At 46.2% G+C, this 24,656-nt stretch overlaps 1 protein-coding gene across 16 annotated transcripts in view; it reads left to right on the top strand.

Moving 5' to 3' along the window:
* Nucleotides 1-24,656, top strand: part of git2a (G protein-coupled receptor kinase interacting ArfGAP 2a) — a 130,380-nt gene that overhangs the window by 58,316 nt on the left and 47,408 nt on the right. For 13 of the 16 annotated variants that reach the window (XM_038817417.1, XM_038817248.1, XM_038817621.1 and 10 more), the window contains exons 8-13: nt 1,668-1,713; nt 6,729-6,734; nt 7,438-7,489; nt 10,088-10,160; nt 12,390-12,487; nt 13,100-13,211. In XM_038817417.1, the coding sequence (XP_038673345.1) occupies nt 1,668-1,713; nt 6,729-6,734; nt 7,438-7,489; nt 10,088-10,160; nt 12,390-12,487; nt 13,100-13,211 (387 nt within the window). The remainder of the gene's footprint in view (nt 1-1,667; nt 1,714-6,728; nt 6,735-7,437; nt 7,490-10,087; nt 10,161-12,389; nt 12,488-13,099; nt 13,212-24,656) is intronic. The other 3 variants (XM_038817333.1, XM_038818028.1, XM_038817712.1) reach the window with 1 other exon arrangement.

The raw sequence follows: 24,656 nt of genomic DNA, 5'->3' as shown, positions 1-24,656 counted from the left end.
GGAAAATGGGGAACAATACTTAATTCCAGCTTGGTCAGCATCCCTCAGTTGAGCACAAAATTGATGTAGACACATATGCATGGGTTTGTAGATCTGCCAACTTTAAAATGCCCCATTTATCCATACTCTCTGCTTCCTGTCTGTTAACCCATCCTCTTTCCATTCTAATATATCACTCCAAATGTCATGCACCCGTATCTTCTGTATTAACCTTTTGTGCGGCACCTTATCAAATGCCTTTTGGAAATCCAAATATGAATGAAAAAATGAAATGAAAATCGCTTATTGTCACGAGTAGGCTTCAATGAAGTTACTGTGAAAAGCCCCTAGTCACCACATTCCAGCGCCTGTCCGGGGAGGCTGGTACGGGAATATACCACATCTACAGGTTCCCTTTTATCTGTCCTACCAGTTACTTCTTCAAAAGAACTCTCAAGAAATTTGGCAGACAGGATTTCCCCTTCGTGAAGCCATGTTGACATGTTCTAATAATACTATTAAGTTCCTTAATGATAGATTCCAGCACTTTCCTGATGACTGATGTCAGGCTAACTGGCCTGCCGTTCCCTGTTTTCTCTTCCATTTCTCTTTTTTGAAGCTATGTTTCAAGATCCAGAAGATGATACAGAATTCAGAAGAGAGTTAATTACTCAACTTCAAAGTTCAAAACTGTGACAAATGAGTTATCTTCTTTCCTATATCAAAGATGAGTTTCCTGTTTTATATGTTCTGGTGAACGGTACACAAAAGCATAAATCTTATGAATGAATATGAAGCCCTTGCTTGTTAGGTGTGCAACACATAATAATCTTTATTGTCACAAGTAGGCTTACATTATTAACACTGCAATGAAGTTACTGTGAAATACCTCTAGTCACCACATTCCAGCACCTGTTCGGGTACACGGGAGAATTCAGAATGTCCAAATTACCTGACTCTTTTGGGACTTGTGGGAGGAAACCTGAGCACCCGGAGGAAATCCACGCAGACACTGAGAAGGTGCAGACTCTGTACAGACAGAGACTCGAGCCTGGAATGAACCTGGGACCCTGGCGCTGTGAAGCAATAGTGCTAACCACTGTGCTACCCTGCCGCCCATACCCCTTTTTCACCGATGAGACCAGATAATATGTACAATTTAAGAGATCCTCTGTGAAGCCCCTCCATTTGCACAAATTTGTCAATGTGTTTCAGGGATATCAGCTAATGAGAGAGCCTTGTTTCCTGCCAATCATAGTAATATATTTTGTCTGTATTGGAAAGTTCAGATATTTTTATTTCCTATGTTCATCCTTGCAGAATGCATCCATATGTTTGCATACACTGAAAAGGTTGTGTGTAACTTATTAAACCAAATTGGCACAAAAATTCCCGTATCAGCCTCCGGAATGTGGCAACTAGGGGATTTTCACAGTAACTTCATTGCAGTGTTAATGTAAGCCTACTTATGACACTAATAAAGATTATCATAACTTGCCTTCCTCGTGAGCAATTCCAGATCATGGTGCCCATTTGTTTCGAGACCCCATACGCATCCCCCAATCCAGACGTAAGATCTGGTGGATTGACAACATCGGAATGGGTTATTTGTTAATTGTTTTTCATGTTTTATGCTCTTATATTATGCCTGCTTGTGCTTTTGTTTAAACTATCTTCTTCCTTTCCAGATCACAAGAATGGGCAGCACTTCATAATTCCACAGATGGCAGATAGGTGAGGCAGAGAGATATTAGTTTATTATGACATGATTGAAATTAGTGTTTGGCTATTTTTTCTAGGGCAAACACAGATGGATAACAAATGTTGGTCTTGTCAGTGTTGCACACATCTGAATGAATTTTTTTTAAATGAGTGCGAGCGAACTAGGGTCACTGCTGATGATTCTCAGTTAGCAAGGATGGCTTTGGTGCTCAGTTAGCAAGGATTGTTTTGGTGCTCAGTTAGCAAGGATGGTTTTGATGCTCAGTTAGCAAGGATGGCTTTGGTGCTGAGTTAGCAAGGATGGCTTTGGTGCTGAGTTAGCAAGGATGGCTTTGGTGCTCAGTTAGCAAGGATGGCTTTGGTGCTGAGTTAGCAAGGATGGCTTTGGTGCTCAGTTAGCAAGGATGGTTTTGATGCTCAGTTAGCAAGGATGGCTTTGGTGCTCAGTTAGCAAGGATGGCTTTGGTGCTCAGTTAGCAAGGATGGTTTTGGTGCTCAGTTAGCAAGGATGGTTTTGATGCTCAGTTAGCAAGGATGGTTTTGGTGCTCAGTTAGCAAGGATGGCTTTGGTGCTCAGTTAGCAAGGATGGTTTTGATGCTCAGTTAGCAAGGATGGCTTTGGTGCTCAGTTAGCAAGGATGGCTTTGGTGCTCAGTTAGCAAGGATGGCTTTGGTGCTCAGTTAGCAAGGATGGTTTTGGTGCTCAGTTAGCAAGGATGGTTTTGGTGCTCAGTTAGCAAGGATGGCTTTGGTGCTCAGTTAGCAAGGATGGCTTTGGTGCTCAGTTAGCAAGGATGGCTTTGGTGCTCAGTTAGCAAGGATGGCTTTGGTGCTCAGTTAGCAAGGATGGTTTTGGTGCTCAGTTAGCAAGGATGGTTTTGGTGCTCAGTTAGCAAGGATGGTTTTGGTGCTCAGTTAGCAAGGATGGTTTTGGTGCTCCGTTAGCAAGGATGGTTTTGGTGCTCAGTTAGCAAGGATGGCTTTGGTGCTCAGTTAGCAAGGATGGCTTTGGTGCTCAGTTAGCAAGGATGGTTTTGGTGCTCAGTTAGCAAGGATGGCTTTGGTGCTCAGTTAGCAAGGATGGCTTTGGTGCTCAGTTAGCAAGGATGGTTTTGGTGCTCAGTTAGCAAGGATGGTTTTGGAAGATGATGCACCTTTACCACTTGTGAGCTCACCAGAAGTGGTAGTGACTGTAGCTTAAAGGTTGGAACTGGTTGTTCATAGCCTAAAGCCTTGCAACAAGCAGCATTATGAATATATAATTTTACATATCTGGTATCTCTATATGCACTCTTTTACAATAATAAACTCCCATATCCACTGGCTGGTTTAGCTCACTCAGCTAAATCGCCGGCTTTTAAAGCAGACCAAGCAGGCCAGCAGCACGGTTCGATTCCTGTATCAGCCTCCCCGGACAGGTGCCGGAATGTGGCGACTCGGGGCTTTTCACAGTAACTTCATTGAAGCCTACTCGTGACAATAAGCGATTTTCATTTCATTTCACATTTAACCTTGCCGTTTGTAGTTCTTCTGGCCCACTTACTGATTATTTACTTGTCCTATTATTTAATTCCAGCCCCCCACCCCTTTGTCTTGCGGCATCAACTCTTCTGTTATTTAATGTATCTTGCCAATCTCAGCACCTCCCTATTATTCATTCCCCCCACTTTTCTCCTGTCTTTGTACTTCTAAGTTTTCTTCTGATGAAAGGTCATTAGCATGAAACATTGCATGGAATATTCCCATATTTGTTCAGAGTGTCAGACTCTGACTAGAAATCAGTATGTAGCTCTCCAGCTGCACAGCTGTGTTTTTAGACCAGATTCCAACAAGATCGGCTCTACAGAGATTGGAATTGAGGCGCCATTTAAAGATGGCACCCCGATTAGCACAGAACGTAACCCTACCCCCAACACCTCATTCACCTGCTCACCCCACCCCTCACAAGCAAGGCCCCACCACCCCAGCACAAGTAATGGGGCTCTCTCTGTTCTTTTTCCCCACCCCACCCACTGAAAGCCCCTCAAGGTGGAGACTGAATTACGTCTATACACTGATCTAAATATTCCCAGGCCTCTAGCATCCACAAGATTTGTTTAAACACTATCCTTGATCTTGATTCAGATGTCAAAATACCGCAGATGTTCAAAATTTGAAATAAATAGGAAAGTGCTGGTTGGTAAACACTCAACAGACCAGACAGCATCTGTGTGCAGAAAACTTCACTTAACCTTTGATTTTGATAATTCTTCATCAGAACTGGAACATGTTGGAGATTAACTGTTTTTCAGCAAATGCAGTGCCAACGATGAGAGATATGAACGTGATGCAGGCAGGCAAAGAAGGAAAAGTCTGTGATAAGATCAAGGGTTGGAGTGATGAACTGACAAAAAGGGGATGATGCGAGGCAAAAGAGAATGGGCAATCATTGGTCAGGGAAATAAACTAAAATCAATCCTAATCAAGGCTAATTGCTGCCTTCACTGAGATTAGTTAATTCAAGTCCACCCCAGGTATCCAAGTTGAGAATTCCTGGTTTGTCTGGTTTAATACTATAGTTGCATTTTCAGAGGCCTCACTAAAAGATACCTTTTAAGTTAATTAGAAGAAAAATCCTAACAATAGTGAATAAAGGACAGCTGAGATACTCCAGGCTGCCTGTTGCATTAGTTTTGGCGTTAATGTACATTGACACTTTACAGAAAAGACACCAAAATAAGCTAGTTCAACAAAGTAGAGAAGCCCCCCCTGACAAAGTATCTATAAATGTGAAATGAAAAATGAAATGAAATGAAAAATCGCTTATTGTCACGAGTAGGCTTCAATGAAGTTACTGTAATGAAGTCGCCACATTCCGGCGCCTGTTCGGGGAGGCTGGTACGGGAATTGAACCGTGCTACTGGCCTGCCTTGGTCTGCTTTGAAAGCCAGCAATTTAGCCCAGTGTGCTAAACCAGCTCCTGTACATCGTGTGTATGCCCATCTCTTTGGACACATTCTCGAGGTTTTGTACAGTTCTTTCCCTTTTGGGGGAGTGGGGGAAATAAGTTATCTCATTCAAATGGCTCCACTTGTGGGAGATTGCACATTGTCACAAGCTGACAGGAAGGAGGGCTTTAATGAGAACTGCTTTTAAGTGTTACAAGCCTATCTGTATGAATATGTATATAACTATTTGTATTCTCTCTGCCTCCTTCCCCAGATTTCTGCTATGATGCAATATTAGGGCTATTAGCAATCCCCTGCTAACAAAGCAATTGCCACTATTGATGTGAGTTCAGAGATTGAGTGTTCATAAACTCTTCATCTTTGGTGATTACTCGCTAACGAGTATGATTATCCACCTAAGAAACTCCTTTTACTGGTCATGGGTTCTGTGGATCCTTGCATGGCAGATGAGCCCGATCCAAGAGCCACATCTTCGACCGCACACTTGGCAGATGTTTCTGAGAGGTTTGATTGGTCCTTGATCTCTAGATCGCTGATATTCCTTTGTCTGGCTCCTTTTCCGGGCATCATATTGCTGTGGGTGTCCTTGAAAAATTGTGCCCTTCAATCAATTGTGTTCCTCCAAGTAGGCCTCTTCCGAGTAAAGGTCTCCCACGTGTTAACGTCAATGTTGCATTTCTTGAGGTAATCCTTCGGGGTGTCTTTGAAGCGCTTCCTTTATCCTCTTCTTGTTCACGAGCCTTCCTTGAGGTTGACTTGTCACCTTGCGGTTGACACGGAGACTGATTCTTCAGTATGTTTTCGCGAAGGTGTTGAGCCTGGCTCGGAGATTCTCTTTTGAGAAAATGGAGATGACAATGTTATCTGCATACTAAAGTTCCACGAGTGATATCAGTGTCGTTTTCTTCTTGGATTTGAACCGGTTGAGGTTGAAAAGTTTTCTGTCCATCCTGAGATAATGTCCACTCCACTCAGAAGCTTTTTCTTGATAAGGTGAAGGATGATGCCGAGGAAGATGAAGAAAAGTGTGAGGCCAATGACACATTCCTGCTTGAATACAATCTTGACCTCAGAGGTTTCTGTCTTATTTCCATCGGTTAGGACTGTCGCCAACATCTTGAGGAGGAGTCAGGAGGAAGTTGATGAATTTTTCTGGACAGCCGACCTTTGACAGGGTCTTCCGTAGCCCTCCGATTACTGAGCCAAAAGTCTTGGTCAGATCGAAGAATGTCATGTAGAGAATGTTGCTCCTGGCATTTCTCTTGCAGTTGTCAAGCAGTGAAAATCATGTCTGTTGTTCCACTGTTTGGTCAGAAGCAACACTGCCTTTCTGGAAGGATTTCTTCAGAAACTGGAAAAGGCGGCTAGCAAGGATTTGGGTGATTATCTTCCATGCAGTGCAGAGCAGGGAGATTCCTTGATAGTTTCCATATTCCACTTTGCCACCATCTTTAAGAAAGGAAACAATGACGGCACCCCTGAAGTCGGCCGGAATTTCTTCTCTGTCCCAGATTTTCAAGAACAGCTGATGGGGATCTCCTTTTCCAAGTTTCAAAGTCTCCACTTGGGGTCCAAAATCATCATTGATGGGGAACTGAATCATTTCCACAAACACGTCCTCATCTACGATTGTGTCATGGCTTCGGAGTTTTTTTTTCAAATGTTCCCTCTGAGCTTGTCTTCACTCACTGTCCAGTGGCTATCATTGATGGCAGCTGAGCCCTGGCTGTTTTTTTCCTATTCTAATTGCAACGTACAACTCTATTTAAGGTCCAGTAACTTTACATGGGATTATGATCAAAGATTAGTCATCATTTGTCATTACTCCTTAGTCAGTATTACTCAATTCCTGCTGCATGTTGTAATTACCAGATGAATAATGAGCCCAGATTGCTTTTTTATGGTGAAAGGAATCAAAAAGTCTGCAGAAGTTGTTCAAAATTAATTGATGATCACTGTATAAATTTGATTTTGTGCTGTTGATGCTTCGGCCATGTGAAGTGTTTGTAATCTTATTAGACAGCCTAATCAATGTATATCTATGTACTTCCTCCTTGAATGCAACCCTTGGGATAAAAGGCTCCTGTAAGTAATACATAATAAATAGCTGCTTTTAGATCTGAAAGTTGAGGATCAGTGCAATGCATGCTCGGATGTTTATTCTTTTTTCCTTTAAACTGAAATGTTGTAATGTTACAAGTCCTCCTTCCTGCAGCCTATGTTATGAATAACCCTTTCCTGCATTGCCTCGTGTGACTTCATGGGATCGCAGGTCATCATGTCCATTAAGACACCAAATTTCAGCATTGAAGACCATAAATTATTGTGCCAATGTGGGGTTCGTAACAGAATAGTAAAGAAAAGCATTGCATCTTTGTGATGTTGTAGAATTTGATTTGAGAGGAAGAATTGGATCAATGCCACAGGACTACCTTTCTGCCCTTTCAAACAGTGTGGAGGGTACAATTCAAAGAATGGAGCCCTGCACAGCTGCTCCAGTTGAATCAGCTAATAGAACTAATCTAGGATGATCCTAGTCTGTGACTCAGTACAAGACTAGGTTGTGAACTTGTATACGGAATCATCTATACGGAATCATCTGAGAGTATCACCTTATTTGTCTTATGTAATGCCAAATCATTTAACTAAAACTTTACTAAAACTTTGGCAAAACTTGATGGCAGCACTGGTTTAGAACTCAACATCACAAAAAGCTGTTAAAAATAGAATACTGCTTAGTGTTTATGTTACTTCATTAATTATGGTGCTCTTTATCTTCCGTCTTCAGCAGTTTAGATTTGTCAGAACTAGCAAAAGCAGCAAAGAAAAAATTACAGTCGGTGAGTTTTCTTGGACTCTTGCAGCCCAATTGTCCTGTGACAGAATACGACTTGCATGCAAAGAGGCTAAATTTGAATCCTAGTCTTAAAAAATTATATAGTAAAATACCTATTACATGTATGCTTGGAATGATTTTGGTTTTCTGTTCACATTTTCATCAAGGTCAGCATTGGAGCACAGTGGTTAGCACTGCTGCCTAACAGTGCTAGGGACGTGGGTTCATTTCTGGTCTTGAGTAACTGTGTGGAGTGTGTACGTTTTCCCTGTGTCTGCGTGGGTTTCCTCAAAGTGCTTCAGTTTCCTTCCACAGTCCAAAGATGTGCATGCTAGGTGGATTTACAGGGTTAGGGTGGGGAGTTGGCCTAGGTAGGATGCTCTCAGAGGGCCAGGAAGATTCCAATGGGCTGAGTGCATCCATCTGCCTTGTAGGGATTCTATAATTATGCATCCTCATTCATGTTGCATGCTATCCTGCTTATCAAGTTCCCAGAAAGCACAAATAAATCTGAGAAAAGCTTTGTAAAATGTTTAATAACTTTTGTTACGGACAGTAGGGGATTTAATTTAAACAGCCTTGATTTCTCCTTTCGCCACAGATGTTTTGATTTTAATTTTCTCCTTTATAAACGGAAGCGTATTTCCCAATACCTCAGTTTCTGTGTGATCCAATTTCTATTAATAACCCCACAGCAAACTCGAGACGGGGTAAACTCTGAGGGCTAGTTTATTTGCATATACACTTAATATGAGAGGAGGGACGCAACCCATAAAATAAGAGGGGGGAATAGGGAAAGAGGATTTACAGGGCAAAGACCACAAGGAAGAAATATTGTTTCACCTGAGTCCAGTATCTGTGACACTTTACACATTGCACAAGTATCCTGTAACCATAAACTTGATAATACCTGCAATTTTATTGCTTAATTTCCTGTTTGGCCTGATTAGTTTGCCTACTGCTGATGCCACAATTATCATGATTACAGCATTGCATAATTGTTCGTTCACCTTGTCTATAATGTGAAACTTCCAGACCAATTTCAAACAAGCTAGAAATGTAGAAGTATATATTTTTTTTTAAACTTCACCATTCACCTCTTGCTTATTTGTTCACAGAACAATCTAACTCTTTCTAAAGTGTAAAAACTGGCTTAGCCCCATGGTTCAAAGGTTTGGCTTCACTAATGGACAATATTAGGATCCTGGACAAGAACCCAGATCTATGCAATTTGTAAAACTGTGAAGAAATGTTACTGCCCCACAGGAGTAATAACACTGACCAATAGGTATCTTTTATGTTAAAATAAACTTTAATTTAAATACAGAATTAACTACATTAGCAACAAAGAAATAGCTTTACAGTTAACCGTTATAACAGTTCTTAAGTAAAAGAGAAAACCGTAACTTCCTAAACCTGCCACTATATTCCAATTAAGCATATCAATATATTTCAAATACCACTCGTGAATGACGGTAACAACCAGATTTCTATTTGCTTTTCTATGTGCAGAACCTTTGGAGAGAGAACCTTTCAGTACCAAACTGAAACACTTCGGTTCAGCTGAGAGTTCTAGGACCAACCCTTTTCAGACAGACCTGACCCCTCCCATTTACCTACATCACCTGTACCCACAGCATCGGGCACTCTTTTGTCTCTTCTTACAAGATGTCCCTTGATTTGTTTAGCCGGACCAAACACAATACCCCATGTAAATTATCTACACCACAGAGGTCCTTTAAATGTAAATAAAATTTCCATTAGCTTGCTACCTGTAAATAAATAAATGGTTTTCAAGATCTATTAACAGAACACGTCACCTGGCAATCGATAATTACCCCACTTTTATGACACCTTAACCACCGCTCTGGCAGTTACACTGTCTGCATGCATATCAACCCAGGTTTTAACAAGATTACTGCAAAAAAATATAAAATATGACATTTTCATACAATCATCACGACAGGAGCTGTTCGTGTCACCTTTTCTAGCACCTTCCCCATGTGTGGTGATGAGTACAATCTTGAACACTATGTTGTAATGTTATTTAGGCAATCAACAATTGCATTCACGTCTGCAGGAATAGTTCACCAGCATCACACCTTTTAGTTCACCACTTGGACAGCTGGGGGGAGGGCTCTGTCTCAGTCTCAGATTGGTCACCATCTAAACAAGCTCCCTTAACCATTTTTGCTATTTGACCATCCAAGTAACTATGGAATTATTGGCAGCAAGGCTCCTCCGGTTAGGAGTAGCTGAAACACCTTTCTTCATTTAGTTTGCACTCACAAAATAAGCAAAGGGAAAGAAAGATGTTACCGATTTTTTTTTTGAGGGGGGTGTGGGTATTTCTCGGAGAGAAAATGGACTTGGAGGGCGTTAAAGCCCTAGTGATCTTCTAAGTGCAATGTGCAGTTCTTTCATTTAGACCCTAATTCTTTTTCATAGTGTTTTTCAAACTGCTTCCAGTTTAAAGTTGAATGTATATTAAATAGCATCTTAAACATTCTCAAAGCGCAGTGAATAGTTTATGTAGTTGCACCTCAGTTGTGTTTTTTTTTCCTGAAGTAGATTAAAATGCTTTTTATGCTTCTATTTCTAGCTAAGTAATCACTTATTTGAGGAGCTAGCTATGGATGTATATGATGAAGTAGACCGAAGGGAGACTGATGCAGGTGAGGACTCAGCTGTAACTTGTAAGCCAATATTGCGATATTTTTGCTTCCCATTGCGAAAAGAGAATTCTGCTTTCAATTATCTATTTGAAATTTCCCGTGGCTCGTTTTTAACATTCACCGTTTTTTCTCATATAGCCTGCTTGTTTTCGCATCGCACATCAAAGTTTTGGGGAAAGTAGCCCAGTAGCTATAATACTTGGACATGGGCCTCTCAAAGTAGAACCTCTAATGTTTAATTAATCTTTACTCCAAGCTGAAATCTAGTTCCTGGAAGTTCAGTTTGCCAGGTTTTGCTGGGCTTGATGGGTTAGGAAGTCGGGTTTGATTAAGGGGTGCTACAGATCTTGTCCATTTTCAGGATTAACTAGAGATAAATTAACGTACGGGTTTTGTTCTTTATTTATATTGTACATTATCAGTTCTCTTATCAATTTCTTGAAGCACTTTGCATGATATGCATTAGTTTAAAATGAGGTGTTTTTGGCCAACTAAGCAAATGCAACAGCCAATTTATGTCATACATGACAAGATTAATGATTTAACCTATTTTTCTGGTTGAGGAAAGAATGCTGGACCAGAACGCCAAGGTTGGATTGGGGGGAGCGGGATTGAGTGAGAGAGAATATCTCTGATTTGATTGCTCACAGTAAATTAGTGTAAATAGTCTCTGTGTGTGATGTTGCTGCTTCTCTCTGTTTGCCACTCCTGTTTTGCCATTTGCCAGCTCTCTATTTCACTCACTGTCACTTTGTGAAATAGAGTAATTAAAGTTTATAAAATGATCATGGGTCTGAGATGCACTGATCCTGAGTCTACTAATGCTGTGCATAATCCTTGTGCTCTCTGCTGCCTATTTGTGTCTGATCACGTTATCCCAACCTTCGAACTATTGCCAAGGCTTTGTTTCCCGACGCTCTTATAACATTCTTTCCTGGAGTACAGGAAGGTATGAATGCTAGTTCACTTAAGCTGAGAACCAGTGATTTATCTTTAAAGTGTTTTTAATGCCAAAAGCAAATCTTTAGTTTCAAACTTAATAAGGAGGTGAGATGCGGGACCAGCAGTACGGTCTTGAAGATAAAAGTTAATAGGAGCAGTGGAGGCTGGTGGCATGGACAGTAGTTACGAAGAAGACCATGCTTTTCTCCAGCAAGAAGATTGGAACCAGCAAAATGGAATATTTGGTGCTTGGTAAGGGCTGGGGGTCAACAGCAGTGTTGAAAGTTGCAGCAGGCTTCTTCAGACCAATTTTACTGTGGATACTTGAACACTGCACTTTCAATGTAGGTTTGCGGGGTGGGGGGAGATTGTGTGGGGGAAAGAGGTGAAGATGGAAAACATAGGAATGACAAAATACAGGCATAAGTGTTATAGAACTGACAATGCAGAAGGAGGCCGTTCGGCCCATCGAGTCAGCTCCTGTTCTTCGAAAGAGCACCCTACTTAAGCCCACACCTGCACCCTATCCCCGAAACCCAGCAACCCCATCTAACCCAAGGCAATTTAGCATGGCCAATTTACCTAACCCGGGGGAGAATGTGCAGACACGGGGAGAATGTGCAGACTCTGGACAGACAGTGACCCAGCGGGGAATTGAACCTGGGACCCTGGAGTTTGAGGCAACTGTGCTAACCACTGTGTTTCTGTGCCGCCCTTGTTACTCAAGTTATTTATCAATCACTTAAATATGTTACCAGAACTTGGGTGTGACAGGCAAATTAGGAATTTATATATTTTAGATTATTTGAATAGCATTCTAGATCGCCGCCATACATTTTCATGAAAGCACAGATATTTGTTTGGGGCTTTTCACAGTAACTTCATTGAAGCCTACTCGTGACAATAAGTGATTTTTCATTTTTTCATTTTCATTAGCATGTAAAGTCACAAGTAAGCTGTTTCATTAGAGTCATTTTAATTACTGTTACGTGATCAGAGCTTGATAAATCTTCGATGTGGAGATGATGGCGTTGGACTGGGGTTGGGCACAGTAAGAAGTTTTACAACACCAGGTTAAATCTTGTTTCACCTTGTTTCGAATCACTAACATTTGGAGTGCAGCTCCTTCCTCAGATGAATATTAAATCTTGCAAGAGATTGATTGAAAATTAATTTCCAATACAGTTTGTATCCCTTTGTGTCCCTTTGCATTGATGGTTGCCTTGAGTTTCTATTTAGTTTGTGTAGAGTAAAATGTTTGCATTTAACATATTTTTGTATGCACAGTTTGGCTGACAACTCAGAACCACAGCACCTTGGTAACTGAGACAACAGTCATTCCCTTCCTTCCTGTGAACCCAGAGTACTCATCAACTAGGAATCAGGCAAGTTTTCAGTGAATGCTTTGTTGTTTCATGTACTGTATGTAAACTTGATAAAATTGAGGGGATAATCGAATGAATTATCACGTAATCAGTTGGTGCCTGTACACTTACTGGCATCATAAAAGTTTGAATACTGTGCAAGTAAATCAGCTTGTGGAAAAGAAGGGAAGGAAGAGTCTCAAACGTTTTACTGTCTGATGCCCAAACAATGCAGTGGCCAATGAAAAATTGCAGATGGTTTGGTTGTTAACTAGCTTAATGACTTGTTAATTAGTGGTCTCCAAATGGCAGACGTGTTGCCTATTTCTGCACCGGTTCGCCTTCCATAATTTGGGAGACTGGCGTGATGATGTGATATTGCTGACATGAGTGCCTATATTTTGTTTATGCAGGGGAGCAGCTCACCTGTTTTACAGAGATAAAATCCAGCCCTAGATTTTTAATTTGTTGCCTCGAGGAAGCTAACATTTACTTTTTCATGACTAAATTCAAAAAGTCCAGTTCTGGGAATTGATTATCATAGAACTACTGTCTCCATTCACAACATCACCCAGTTGCTAAGATGGTATCCATATTCAGACTCTTATCTGTATTTATTATTTTAAATTGCAGGGAAGACAGAAGCTGGCGCGATTCAACGCTCATGAGTTTGCCACTCTAGTCATTGATATTTTAAGTGATGCCAAACGGAGACAACTAGGGAATCCAATCACTAGTCCCAAAGGTATGTGTGCTTTTACTAATTTAAAATAAATCGGCTTTTTAAAAAGCATTGCAATGGAGTCTGGATCAAAATGCAGAATCCTGATATACTATTCCCATTCACTGTGCATATATTTTAAATCTGTACCAACAGTACAGTTTTCTAAAGATTAGTTTCTGCTCAACTGTTAAAAAAAAATAAGGGTGTCATTCATGGTTATTCAGCTGTTGGTTTATTGTGGATCATTGCAAATGACGGTGTGTGTGCTGGCTGACCATTCTGTAACAACCGTTACTACAAAATAAGTGAATGAAATGCCCTTTAAGTTGTGAAATGTGTGTTGTCAAAAGAATAAAGCAAAAATTTTAGAAGGTGTAATCTATTCATTTTCAAATGACTTGAAACATCTGTATCAATGAGATTTGTTTTGCGATCATCAGTTATCTATTACTTGTTTGGGGGCTGGTTTAGCTCAGTTGGCTGTACAGCTTGTTTGTGAAGGAGAGAGAGTTCAATCTTGGCTGAGATTATTTCCAACCTTAGCCCTCGCCTGAGGTGTGGTGACCCTCATGTTAAATCGCCACTAGTCAGCACTCCTCCTCAAAGGGGAAAGCAACCTATGATCATCTAGGACTATAGAACCATAGAATCACTACAGTCCTGAAGAAGGCCATTCAGCCCATTGAGTCTGTACTGGCCCTCTGAAAGAGCACCCAAGCTTGGTGCCCTATCCCCATAACCCCACCTAACCTACACATCCCTGGACACTTGGGGCAATTTTTAGCATAGCCAGTCCACCTAACCTGTACATCTTTGGACTGTGTGAGGAAACCAGAGCACCCAGAGGAAATCCATGCAGACACTGGGAGAACGTACAAACTCCACACAGACAGCCACCCAAGGCTGGAATTGAACCTGGGTCTCTGGCACTGTGAGGCAGCAGTGCTTGCCACAGTGCCAGTATGGCAACTTGAAAATGAAATGAAATGAAAATCGCTTATTGTCACGAGTAGGCTTCAATGAAGTTACTGTGAAAAGCCCCTAGTCGCCACGTTCCGGCGCCTGTCCGGGGAGGCTGGTACGGGAATCGAACCGTGCTGCTGGCCTGCTTGGTCTGCTTTAAAAGCCAGCGATTTAGCCGTGTGAGCTAAACCAGCCCGTTACTTACATGTTTAGAGTTTAACTTATTTTGTTTTTCATATTTATCAAAGCATCTGATGGAATATTTTGAACCTTTTTTTTAAAGCATTTTATCCTTCAACAGTTTATTGTTTGAATTCTTATCATTCCTGCTGTACTTTGTTTTATTCAGAATTATGCTATATATTTCTCATGGCAATGCTGTACACTTTGAGCATCATGGATATTTTCTGAAAGAATCATATACCCTTCAGAAATCAAGTTGACTTATTGTTTGTTTCCTGTTTATTTGGAAAATCTTGGATGAGTGTCCAAGACCAATAGGTGTAGTTTTGCACTAAATTTGATTTGAAAAAAATCGGATAGAAAGAAAGGCTTGCATTTTTTTAGCACCTGTTACAACCTCAGGAGATTGAAAAGCCTTTACAGCAGGGAAATACTTTTTTTTTTAAAGTTTAGTCACTGTTGCAAAACACCACAAAGTCCCACAAATGGTGGAGTGACAATGGACAATGGGCAGATAATCAGTTCTAGTGTAGCTGGTTGAGGAGTTAGTATTGGCCAGCAAACGGGAGAGAAATTGCTCTTTGTAATAGTGTCCTGAGACCTTGTGTCCCTCCGAGTGTGCAGGCGGAGGGTGGTATCTTGTTGAAACGTTGCACGCATGCTCTGCCGGACAAGAGAGCTTTGTTGCCTCTTTTCAGGAAGGCCTGCCAAGCCACAAGCAGCCGCGTACGTGGTGAGGCTAGCAACGGGCCTTTCCCTGGAATCAAGACCCCAATGGAGGTCTTGTCAATCAGAGGCCGGCAGCTTTTGTGCTCAGCTGTGTTACAGAGCAGGAACCTAGTATCGTGGAGCAACGCAGGCCAAGGGTATGTGTGTGGGGTGTGTGTAGGGGAGTGTGTGTGCAGCAGCATGCTGCGGCTTTCAACAGCACTCCACCCATCCCCATCCCATTGTTGATTTTGAGTCTGTTGATCAGGGACTTGAATGTCTTTGATTGAGGACTCCTGCCTTGAGGTGACAAGCTGGCTGCACAGTTTTACGTGTGATGCACACTGCATATTGGCAGGCCTGCCTGCCACTAGGTTGATACCAGCATCAGCTGATTTAAGGGTCTCCTAAAGGTGGCAGGGCAGGAAGGTCAACCGTGGGTCCTTTCACCCTGAACTTAATTCTGATGGAGGTGGGAAAGTGGCAGGTTTCTGGTGCTGCTTAATTACATATCCTTCCCACGTCTAAGCTCGCCACCAGCGAGAGCCCAGGATTCCATCCACTGTTTGTTTTAACATCTTATCCAAAGACAGTACCTCCTCCAATGCAACACTGTCTTCACTTGCTCATCAACTTAAATTCTGTGCTGTAGTCTTTGGAGTAGGACTTGAATCCTTGACCGTTTGACTCGTATGTGAATGTGGCAACTGAGTCACAGCTGATAATTGAAGAAGACCGAGCAAATTTAGAAGCAGGGATTAGATTATGCCAATTTTGAATTTTTAGAGCTTACTTATTTTAGGAAGAAAGAAAACTTGGAAAAGTAAGGAGGTGCACAGATCTGAGGGAAAAATGAGTTGCAGAAACATTTTGTTGATTCTTGATTTAAATACAGGGAAGAAGCAGGGTGGCACAGCGTTTCTAGAATGCTACATTAAGAACAACAAGGAAAGGTTCAGAGGAGCAATGACCATAGAGTTTTTATTTTAAAATGGAGATTAGCATTAGAATCAGAATTACACAACTCGATCAAAAACGGTTAATGACATTTAGACATCTTTCTACAGCTTGTGAATGGTTAAAACAGAAAGCATGTGTTTGGACGTTAGATATCCAAGAATAGGAATCACCTATTACAAATTTGTTTTGTGTCCGAGTAAGTAAGAGATGTTAAAAGAGACTGCCCATTTCTGGAGGAAACACTGAAATCTTACATAGTCTAGACCAAGATACGTATACAGTTAAGAAGTTAGTGTCTGTGTATCACTATGATTCTTGACAGCTTGACCGGGAGATGTGATGTGAGAGGACTTAAAAAAAAAAGACTACGGCAGGGGGGGCAGTTCACTTCATATTTGTTGGCATTGTACCATGGGACATCATGCTGTAATATCCCCGTCTATTTTTACTGGTTACCTCTGCCAATGAAATGAAATGAAAATCGCTTATTGTCACGAGTAGGCTTCAAATGAAGCTACTGTGAAAAGCCCCTAGTCGCCACATTCCGGCGCCTGTTTGGGGAGGCTGTTACGGGAATCGAACCGTGCTGCTGGCCTGCTTGGTCTGCTTTAAAAGCCAGCGATTTAGCCCTGTGCTAAACAGGTAATGTTTTCACCCATTTGTCTCCTTGTAAACAATATATCTTAAAAACCAATGGCCAGATGAACCTATGGTCCATGGAAGAACTAAGCAAGCGATTTGAAACCAGGAATTTCTTGGTCTGATAGCCGAATTTCACACTGGTTCCCGAATTTATTGAAATGTCGAGGCAACTGTCTGTTGACTGAACGCTCCTGGGACTTTGCCTCTTTTTGTATTGAATTTCATTGGGAAACATAATACAATAAAGCAGTTTAATGTGGGGTTAAATATATCATACTTTTTAGGGTCATGGTAAGATGTGTGCTGTACCACTGCAAGTCGCATTATCTTGTACTTAACACAAATGGAGCTAATACTTATTATATTGAGGAGACAAAGGAAAGGGTGCATTAAAGATTGATCCCAAGTCTTAAGGGATGGGGTGGGAAAATTGGAGCAACTCGGGCTCTACGTCTGAAGAACGAGGTTATGGGTGGAGAGTTGGTATTTCTGAGATAAATAATATTTCAGTTAACTAGTGGAACCAGTGCTGGGGGATGTTGTTTCTGGGGGAAAGGTAGGGGGGGGTTTTGGGAGGGGGGGAAGGGGTTCGATGTTAACAATGGACAGGGGCGGGTCAGGCTTATGGGGCAGGGCCCGGCGGTATGTTGATGGTGGATAAGAAAGGTGGGGGGGGTGAGACCCCCAGTAAGGATAGTTACGTGGAACGGGAGAGGGCTAGGAGGTCCGGTCAAGGTTGCTTGCGCATCTTAAAAGTCTGAAAACCGATGTGGCAATGCTGCAGGAGACTCGCTTGAGGGTGAAGGATTAGGTGAGACTTAAAAAGGGTTGGGTTAGCCAAGTGTTTCATTCTGGATTTGATGGAAGGGCTCGAGGGGTATCAGTGTTGGTCAGCAAAAGGGTGCGCTTCCAGACGGAGACGGTAGTGGCAGATCAGGGGGGTAGATATGTGATTGTGGCCGGGGTGCTGGACGGGAGATTAGTGGCGCTGGTAAGTGTATACGGTCCCAACAGGGACGATGCGGGATTTGCGAGGAAGGTGTTTGGAGCCATTCCTGACTTGGACACACACAAGCTGATTGTGGGGGGGACTGGATCCTGGTTCAGGAGTCGAGGTTAGACAGATCACGGCCGCGCTCGCTGGTCCCATCAGGGGGGGCAAAGGCGCTAGCTGGGCTAATGGTGGAAATGGGAGGGGTGGACCCTTGGAGGTTCCTGCACCCAGGGGAACGGGAGGACTCGTTTTTCTCAGCAGTCCATAGGGTATACTCGCGGATTGACTTTTTTATGGTGGGAAAGGCTTTGCTGGCTGGAGTCAAGGAGTTGGAATACTCTGCAATTGCTGTGTCAGATCACGCGCCACATTGGATGGATATGGTGCTGGAGAAGGGGGCAGTGCAGAGGCCGGGGTGGAAACTAGATGTGGGGCTTTTGGGAACCAAGTATTCTGAAAAAATTGAAAAGGTAATTAAGGAATATGTAAGATTCAACTGTACGGATGAGGTGTCAATGGCAGTCGTCTGGGAGGCTCTAAAGGCGGTAGTGCGGGGTGAGGTAATTTTGTTTAAGGCCAGGGTGGACAAAGAGGAGAGGTTGGAGCGGCAGAGGCTAATAGATGAGATGTTGGAGGCAGATAGGAGTTATGCGGAGGATGGGGACCTAGCGATGCTGGGGAAGAGGAAGGAACTACAGGCGAGCTTCGACCGACTATCCATCAGGAAGGCGGTGCGCCAACTGAGGCGAGCGAGGGGTGCAGTTTATGAGCATGGAGACAAGGCATGTTAGCAGGTCAGCTCCGGAGGGAGGCAGCAGCAAGGGAAATTCTTCAGGTAAGGGATAGTGCCGGGAAGTTGGTGGTGGCTCCGGAGCTGATTAACAAGGTTTTTGAGGAATTCTACGAGAGGTTGTACAGGTCAGAGCCACCCGGGGAGACCGTGAGATGCTGGAATTTCTAGATGGGTTGGAGTACCTGAGGCTCGGGGAGGGAGACAAGGCTACATTAGAAGGAGCAATACTGGAGCAGGAGATAAAAGACGCAATTGGGAGGATGCAGTCGGGGAAGGTGGCAGGGCCGGATAGGTTTCCAGTGGAATATTATAAAAAAATTTAAGGATAAGTTGGCACCCCTGATGGTAGGGATGTTTGAAGAGGCGATAGGGAAGGGAGTGCTGCCGCAAACCTTGGAGCAGGCATCGATTTCACTGTTGCTTAAAAAGGATAAGGATGGGCTTCCTGTGTGCACCATGGAGTAAGTGGTCACACAAAAGGCAGCTCCTGCCCACGGTTACAGAAAAGAGCTCTTTTTTAAGCAGTATGGGGTGGAATTTTGATGAAGAAGCATAGGTGAATGTTGGAGGAGTACTTTCCCCCAGGAATGGTATGTTTCTTGGTTACCAGACCCACAGAAACAGTGAAAGATTTGGCTGGAGCTACAGCAGAGAGACAAAAGCCTCTTCCAGCATGCAGGCGGGGGAAGGGCAAGTTTAAAGGCCTCAAGCTGACCTGAGGGCCTTTATGAAAGCTGAATTCTAGCAGCAGAGGGAACAACTGTGAAAAGATCTCGCCAAGAGCTCTTTTAAGGGCCCGCAACGGCGCTGATTTAATTTTTCCCCGGGTGGGAATGCAGCCTCTGTGCTTGGCGGCTGGTGGATGGGCTGGACTAGAAGTGGAGAGACCAGAAAATCAACTTTGCAGCAGAAGAAGGTGCGAGGCAAAAAGGACAAGATGGCGGCGGGCGGGGAACCGGCAGCGTGGCAGCAGTGGGCGAGGGAGCAACAGGAGCTGCTGCTGCGCTCTTTCAAGGAACTAAAAGCTGAGATCCTGGAGCCGTTGAGGGCATCGCTGGACAGGCTCGGGGCGACTCAGACGGCTTAGGCTGCGGAGATTCGGGAGATGCAGCAGAAGGCTTCGGAGAACGAGGACAAACTCCTCAGCCTGGCGGTGAAGGTGGAGTCGCACGAGGCGCTTCACAAGAAATGGTTGGCAAGGATGGAGGAGATGGAGAACCGCTCCCGCTGGAAGAATCTGCGGATTTTGGACCTCCCGGAGGGGCTGGAAGGTTCGGATTTGGGGGCCTACATGGTCCTGATGCTGAACTCACTGATGGTCGTTCCGGGGACCCCTGGAGCTGGAGAGTGCCCATCGGGTGCTGCTGCGGAAGCTTGGGTCGAACGAGCCGCCCAGGGCGGTGCTGGTCCCCTTTCAAACGCTTGGTCGACCGTGAATGTGTGCTTCGTTGGGCGAAGAGGGAGAGGAGTAGTAAGTGGGAGAATACGGAGATCAGGATGTACCAGGACTGAGTGCTAAGGTGGCGAAGAGAACGGCTGCGTTTAACCGGGCGAAGGCAGTGCGCCACAAGAAGGGGGTCAAGTTTGACCTGTTACAGCCGGCACGCCTGTGGGTCACTTATAAAGACCGCCAACTTTATTTTGACTCCCCGGAGGAGGCCTGGTCTTTTGTCCAGGCAGAGAAGCTGGACTTGAACTGGGGGCTGGGGAACGTTGTACGCAGGCTTTGTCCTCCTTGATATCCTTTCGCTCTTTTTGGTTCTATTGGACAATGTTTTTTTTTGCTGTCTTGCCTTTTCTTTTCTGCTTTTCGGGACTGTTATCTGTTTACTTGGGTGTTTTATCATATCATATGTTGGGATTTTTATTATTTCACTGGTTGCGGGTTTGGGTGGGGTTCGCGGCCCTGTTGGGTCATGTGCCTGTCTTCCTGCGTTTTGGGTCGGGGGGGCGGGGCTTGGGATAGGGGCGCGGGCTTCTCTCCCGCGCTGGAGAAGCAGGGGGCGGGGTCAGCATTGGGGGAATGGTTGTGTGACACTGGGGAGGGTAATTGGGGTGGCGGGAGCAGCCGGGGTCAGCAGGAGTCGGCTGACTTATGGAAGTACAATGACCGGAGTTACGCAGCTGGGGGGGGGGGGGGGGGGGGGGGGGGGGGGGGGGGGGGGGGGGGGGGGCCCTAGCTTGGGGGGAGGAACCCGGGTTGCTGCTGGAATGGCTAAGAAGGAGCTGGAGCGTGCAGAGGGGGTCGGGATGAGGGTCTGTCGCTGTGGGGAACGGGCTGAGCGGGGGGAGCGGGCACGTGGCGGGTTACAGAAGGGTGATGGCTAGTCGAGGGGGGAAGGTGGCCCTCCGATCCGGCTGATCACCTGGAATGTGCGGGGACTGAATGGGCCGGTCAAACGGTCCCGCGTGTTCGCGCACCTGAGGGGGCTGAAGGTGGGCGTGGCTATGCTTCAGGAGACGCACCTGAAGGTGGCGGATCAGGTTAGGTTGAGGAAGGGGTGGGTGGGCCAAGTGTTTCATTCTGGGCTGGATGCAAAACATCGGGGGGTGGCGATCCTGGTGGGGAAGAGGGTGTCGTTTGAGGCGTCGAATGTGGTGGCAGACAGTGGCGGGAGGTATGTGATGGTGAATGGCGGGCTGCAAGGGGAGCGGGTGGTGCATATTGGGCCGGATTCCAGATTTGGAGGCGGGGGGTCTGATAATGGAGGGGGGGGATTTCAACACGGTGCTGGATCCGCCACTGGATCGATCCAGTTCCAGGACTGGTGGGAGGCCTGCGGCGGCTGGGGTATTGGGGGGGTTTTGTGGACCAGGTGGGTGGGGTGGATCCATGGAGGTTTGCGAGAGCCAGGGAATTTTCGTGCTTCTCCTGTGTGCATGGGGCCTATTCCCTGATCGACGACTTTGTTGTGAGTGGGGCGCTGATTGCAAATGTCACCTCCACATGCGCACAGCTTAACCTAACGCGGCGGAAGGTACGTGATGGTGAGCGGCAAGCTGCAGGGGGAGCGGGTGGTGCTGGTCAATGTATACGCCCCGAATTGGGATGATGCGGGTTTCATGCGGCGCATGTTGGGCCGGATTCCAGATTTGGAGGTGGGGGGCCTGATAATGGGGGGGGATTTCAACACGGTGCTGGATCCGCCACTGGATCGATCCAGTTCCAGGACGGGTAGGAGGCCTACGGGGGCTAAGGTGCTGAGGGGGTTTATGGACCAGATGGGAGGGGTGGATCCTTGGAGGTTCGCGAGGGCCAGGGAATTTTCATACTTCTCCCATGTACATAAGGCCTACTCCCGGGTCGATTTCTTTGTTTTGAGTAGGGCGCTGATTGCGGGGGTAGTAGACGCTGAGAACTCGGCGATAGCCATTTCTGACCATGCCCCGCATTGGGTGGACCTCGAGCTGGGGGAGGAGAGGGACCAGCGCCCGTTGTGGCGCTTGGAGGTGGGGCTGCTGCTGGACGAGGATGTGATAGGAGGGTTCGAGGATGCATCGAGAGGTACCTAGAGGCCAACGATAATGGGGAGGTCCGAGTGGGGACGGTCTGGGCGGCACTGAAGGCGGTGGTTCGGGGGGAGTTGATCTCCATTCGGGCCCACAGGGAGAGAGTGGAGCAGAGAGAAAGGGAGAGATTGGTGGGGGAGATGGTGAGGGTGGCCAGGAGGTACGCGGAGGCCCCGGAGGCGGGATAGCTGAGGGAGCGGCGCAGCCTTCGGGCTGAGTTCGACTTGTTGACCACCAGAAAGGCGGAGGCTCAATGGAGAAAGGCTCAGGGTGCTGTGTACGAGTATGGGAAGAAGGCGAGTAGAATGCTGGCACACCAGCTCCGTAAGCGGGATGCGGCTAGGGAGATTGGTGGAGTTAACGATCGGGAGGAAATGTGGTGTGGAGGGGGCTAGACATTAATGGGGTCTTCAGGAGTTCCCGGTTGAATTTTACAAGGCGTATGCAGACCTGCTGGGCCCCCTGTTGGTTAGGACCTTCAACGAGGCGAGGGAGGGGGAGGGCTTTGCCCCTGACGATGTCTCGGGCGCTGATCTCCTTGATTCTTAAGCGAGACAAGGATCCCCTGCAGGGTGGGTCATACAGGCCGATCTCACTTCTGAATGTAGACGCCAAGTTGTTGGCAAAGATCTTAGCCACGAGGATAGAGGATTGTGTGCCGCAGGTTATCCACGAGGATCAAACGGGGTTTGTAAAGGGGAGGCAGCTGAAGACTAATATTCGGAGGCTCTTGAATGTTATTATGTTGCCGGCGGTAGAAGGGGAGGCGGAGATAGTGGTGGCGCTAGATGCGGAGAAAGCCTTTGATAGGGTCGAGTGGGGGTACTTGTGGGAGGTGCTGGAAAGGTTTGGGTTTGGAGAGGGGTTTGTCAGTTGGGTGAGGCTGTTGTATGAGGCCCCGATGGCAAGTGTGGCCACGAATAAGAGGAGGTCAGAGTATTTTCGACTATACCGAGGGACGAGGCAGGGGTGTCCGCTGTCCCCCCTACTTTTTGCGCTGGCAATTGAACCCTGGCTATGGTGTTGAGGGAGTCGGGGGATTGGAGGGGGCTGGTCCGGGGTGGGGAGGAGCACTGAGTGGCGCTCTATGCGGACGACGTATTGTTGTATGTGGCGGACCAGGTGGGGGGAATGCCGGTGGTGATGGGGATCCTCCGGGAATTTGGGGATTTCTCAGGGTATAAGCTTAACTTTGGGAAAAGTGAGCTGTTTGTGGTACACCCAGGGGACCAGGAGGGAGGGATTGGGAGGCTCCCACTGAAAAGGGTGGAGAGGAGCTTCAGGTACTTGGGGGTTCAGGTGGCCAGGAGCTGGGGGGCCTTGCATAAGCTAAACCTCAAGGCTGGTGGAGCAAATGGAGGAGGAGTTTAAGAGGTGGGACATGCTGCCGCTGTCTTTGGCGGGTAGGTTGCAGTCAGTCAAGGTGACGGTGCTCCCGAGGTTTCTGTTCCAGTTCCAGTGCCTCCCCATTCTTATCCTGAAGGCCTTTTTCAGGCAGGTTAACAGGAGCATTACGGGGTTTGTGTGGGCACACGGGACTCCAAGGGTGAGACGGGTGTTCTTAGAGCGGGGATGGGATGGGGGGGGGGGGGGGGGGGCTGGCGTTGCCCAACCTCTGTGGGTATTATTGGGCTGCCAACGCAGCGATGGTGCGTAAGTGGGTAATGGATGGGGAGGGGGCAGCATGGAAGAAGATGGAGATGGCATCCTGTGTGGGCATGAGCCTGGAGGCGCTGGTAATGGCGCCGCTCCCGCTCCCTCCAACGAGGTATACCACGAGCCCGGTGGTGGCAGCTACCCTCAAGATTTGGGGGCAATGGAGGCTGCACAGGGGGGAGGTGGGGGCCTCGATGGGGTCCCCAATACGGGGGAACCACCGGTTTGTTCCGGGGAGAATTGATGGTGGGTTCCTGAGTTGGCATAGGGTAGGTGTCAGGAGGCTGGGGGGGCTTGTTCATAGACGGGAAGTTTGCGAGCCTGGGTGAGCTGGAGGGGAAGTTTGGGTTCCCCCCGGGGAACACCTTTAGGTACATGCAAGTAAGGGCGTTTGTCAGGCGGCAGGTGGCGGGGTTCCCTCTGCTGCCGCCGCGTGGGGTTCAGGACAGGGTGCTCTCGGGGGTATGGGTTGGAGAGGGGAGGATCTCGGAAGCGTACCAGGTGATGCAGGAGGTAGACGAGGCCTCGGTGGAGGAGCTGAAAGATAAATGGGAGGAGGAGCTGGGTGAGGAGATTGAGGAGGGGACGTGGCCGGATGCCCTAGAAAGGGTGAACGCCTCCTCTTCTTGTGCGAGGCTTAGCCTCATACAGTTTAAGGTACTGCATAGGGCTCATATGACCGGGACGAGGATGAGCCGGTTTTTTGGGAGCGAGGACAGGTGTATTAGGTGCTCAGGGAGCCCAGCAAACCATGTCCACATGTTCTGGGCATGCCCGGCGCTGGGGGAATTTTGGAAGGGGGTGGCAAGGACGGTATAGAGGATGGTAGGATCCAGGGTCAATCAGGCTGGAGACTCGCAATATTTGGGGTTGCAGTGGAGCCGGGAGTGCAGGAGGCGAAAGAGGCCGGTGTTCTGGCCTTTGCATCCCTAGTAGCCCGGCGGAGGATTCTTCTTCAGTGGAAGGATGCGAGGCCCCCAAGCGTGGAGGCCTGGGTCAACGATATGGCGGGGTTTATTAAATTGGAGAGGGTGAAATTTGCCCTAAGGGGGTCAGT

This window comes from Scyliorhinus canicula, chromosome 1 (assembly GCF_902713615.1).
Source record: "Scyliorhinus canicula chromosome 1, sScyCan1.1, whole genome shotgun sequence".
Lineage (NCBI taxonomy): Eukaryota > Metazoa > Chordata > Chondrichthyes > Carcharhiniformes > Scyliorhinidae > Scyliorhinus > Scyliorhinus canicula.
This window is presented reverse-complemented; position numbering and strand designations above follow the sequence as displayed.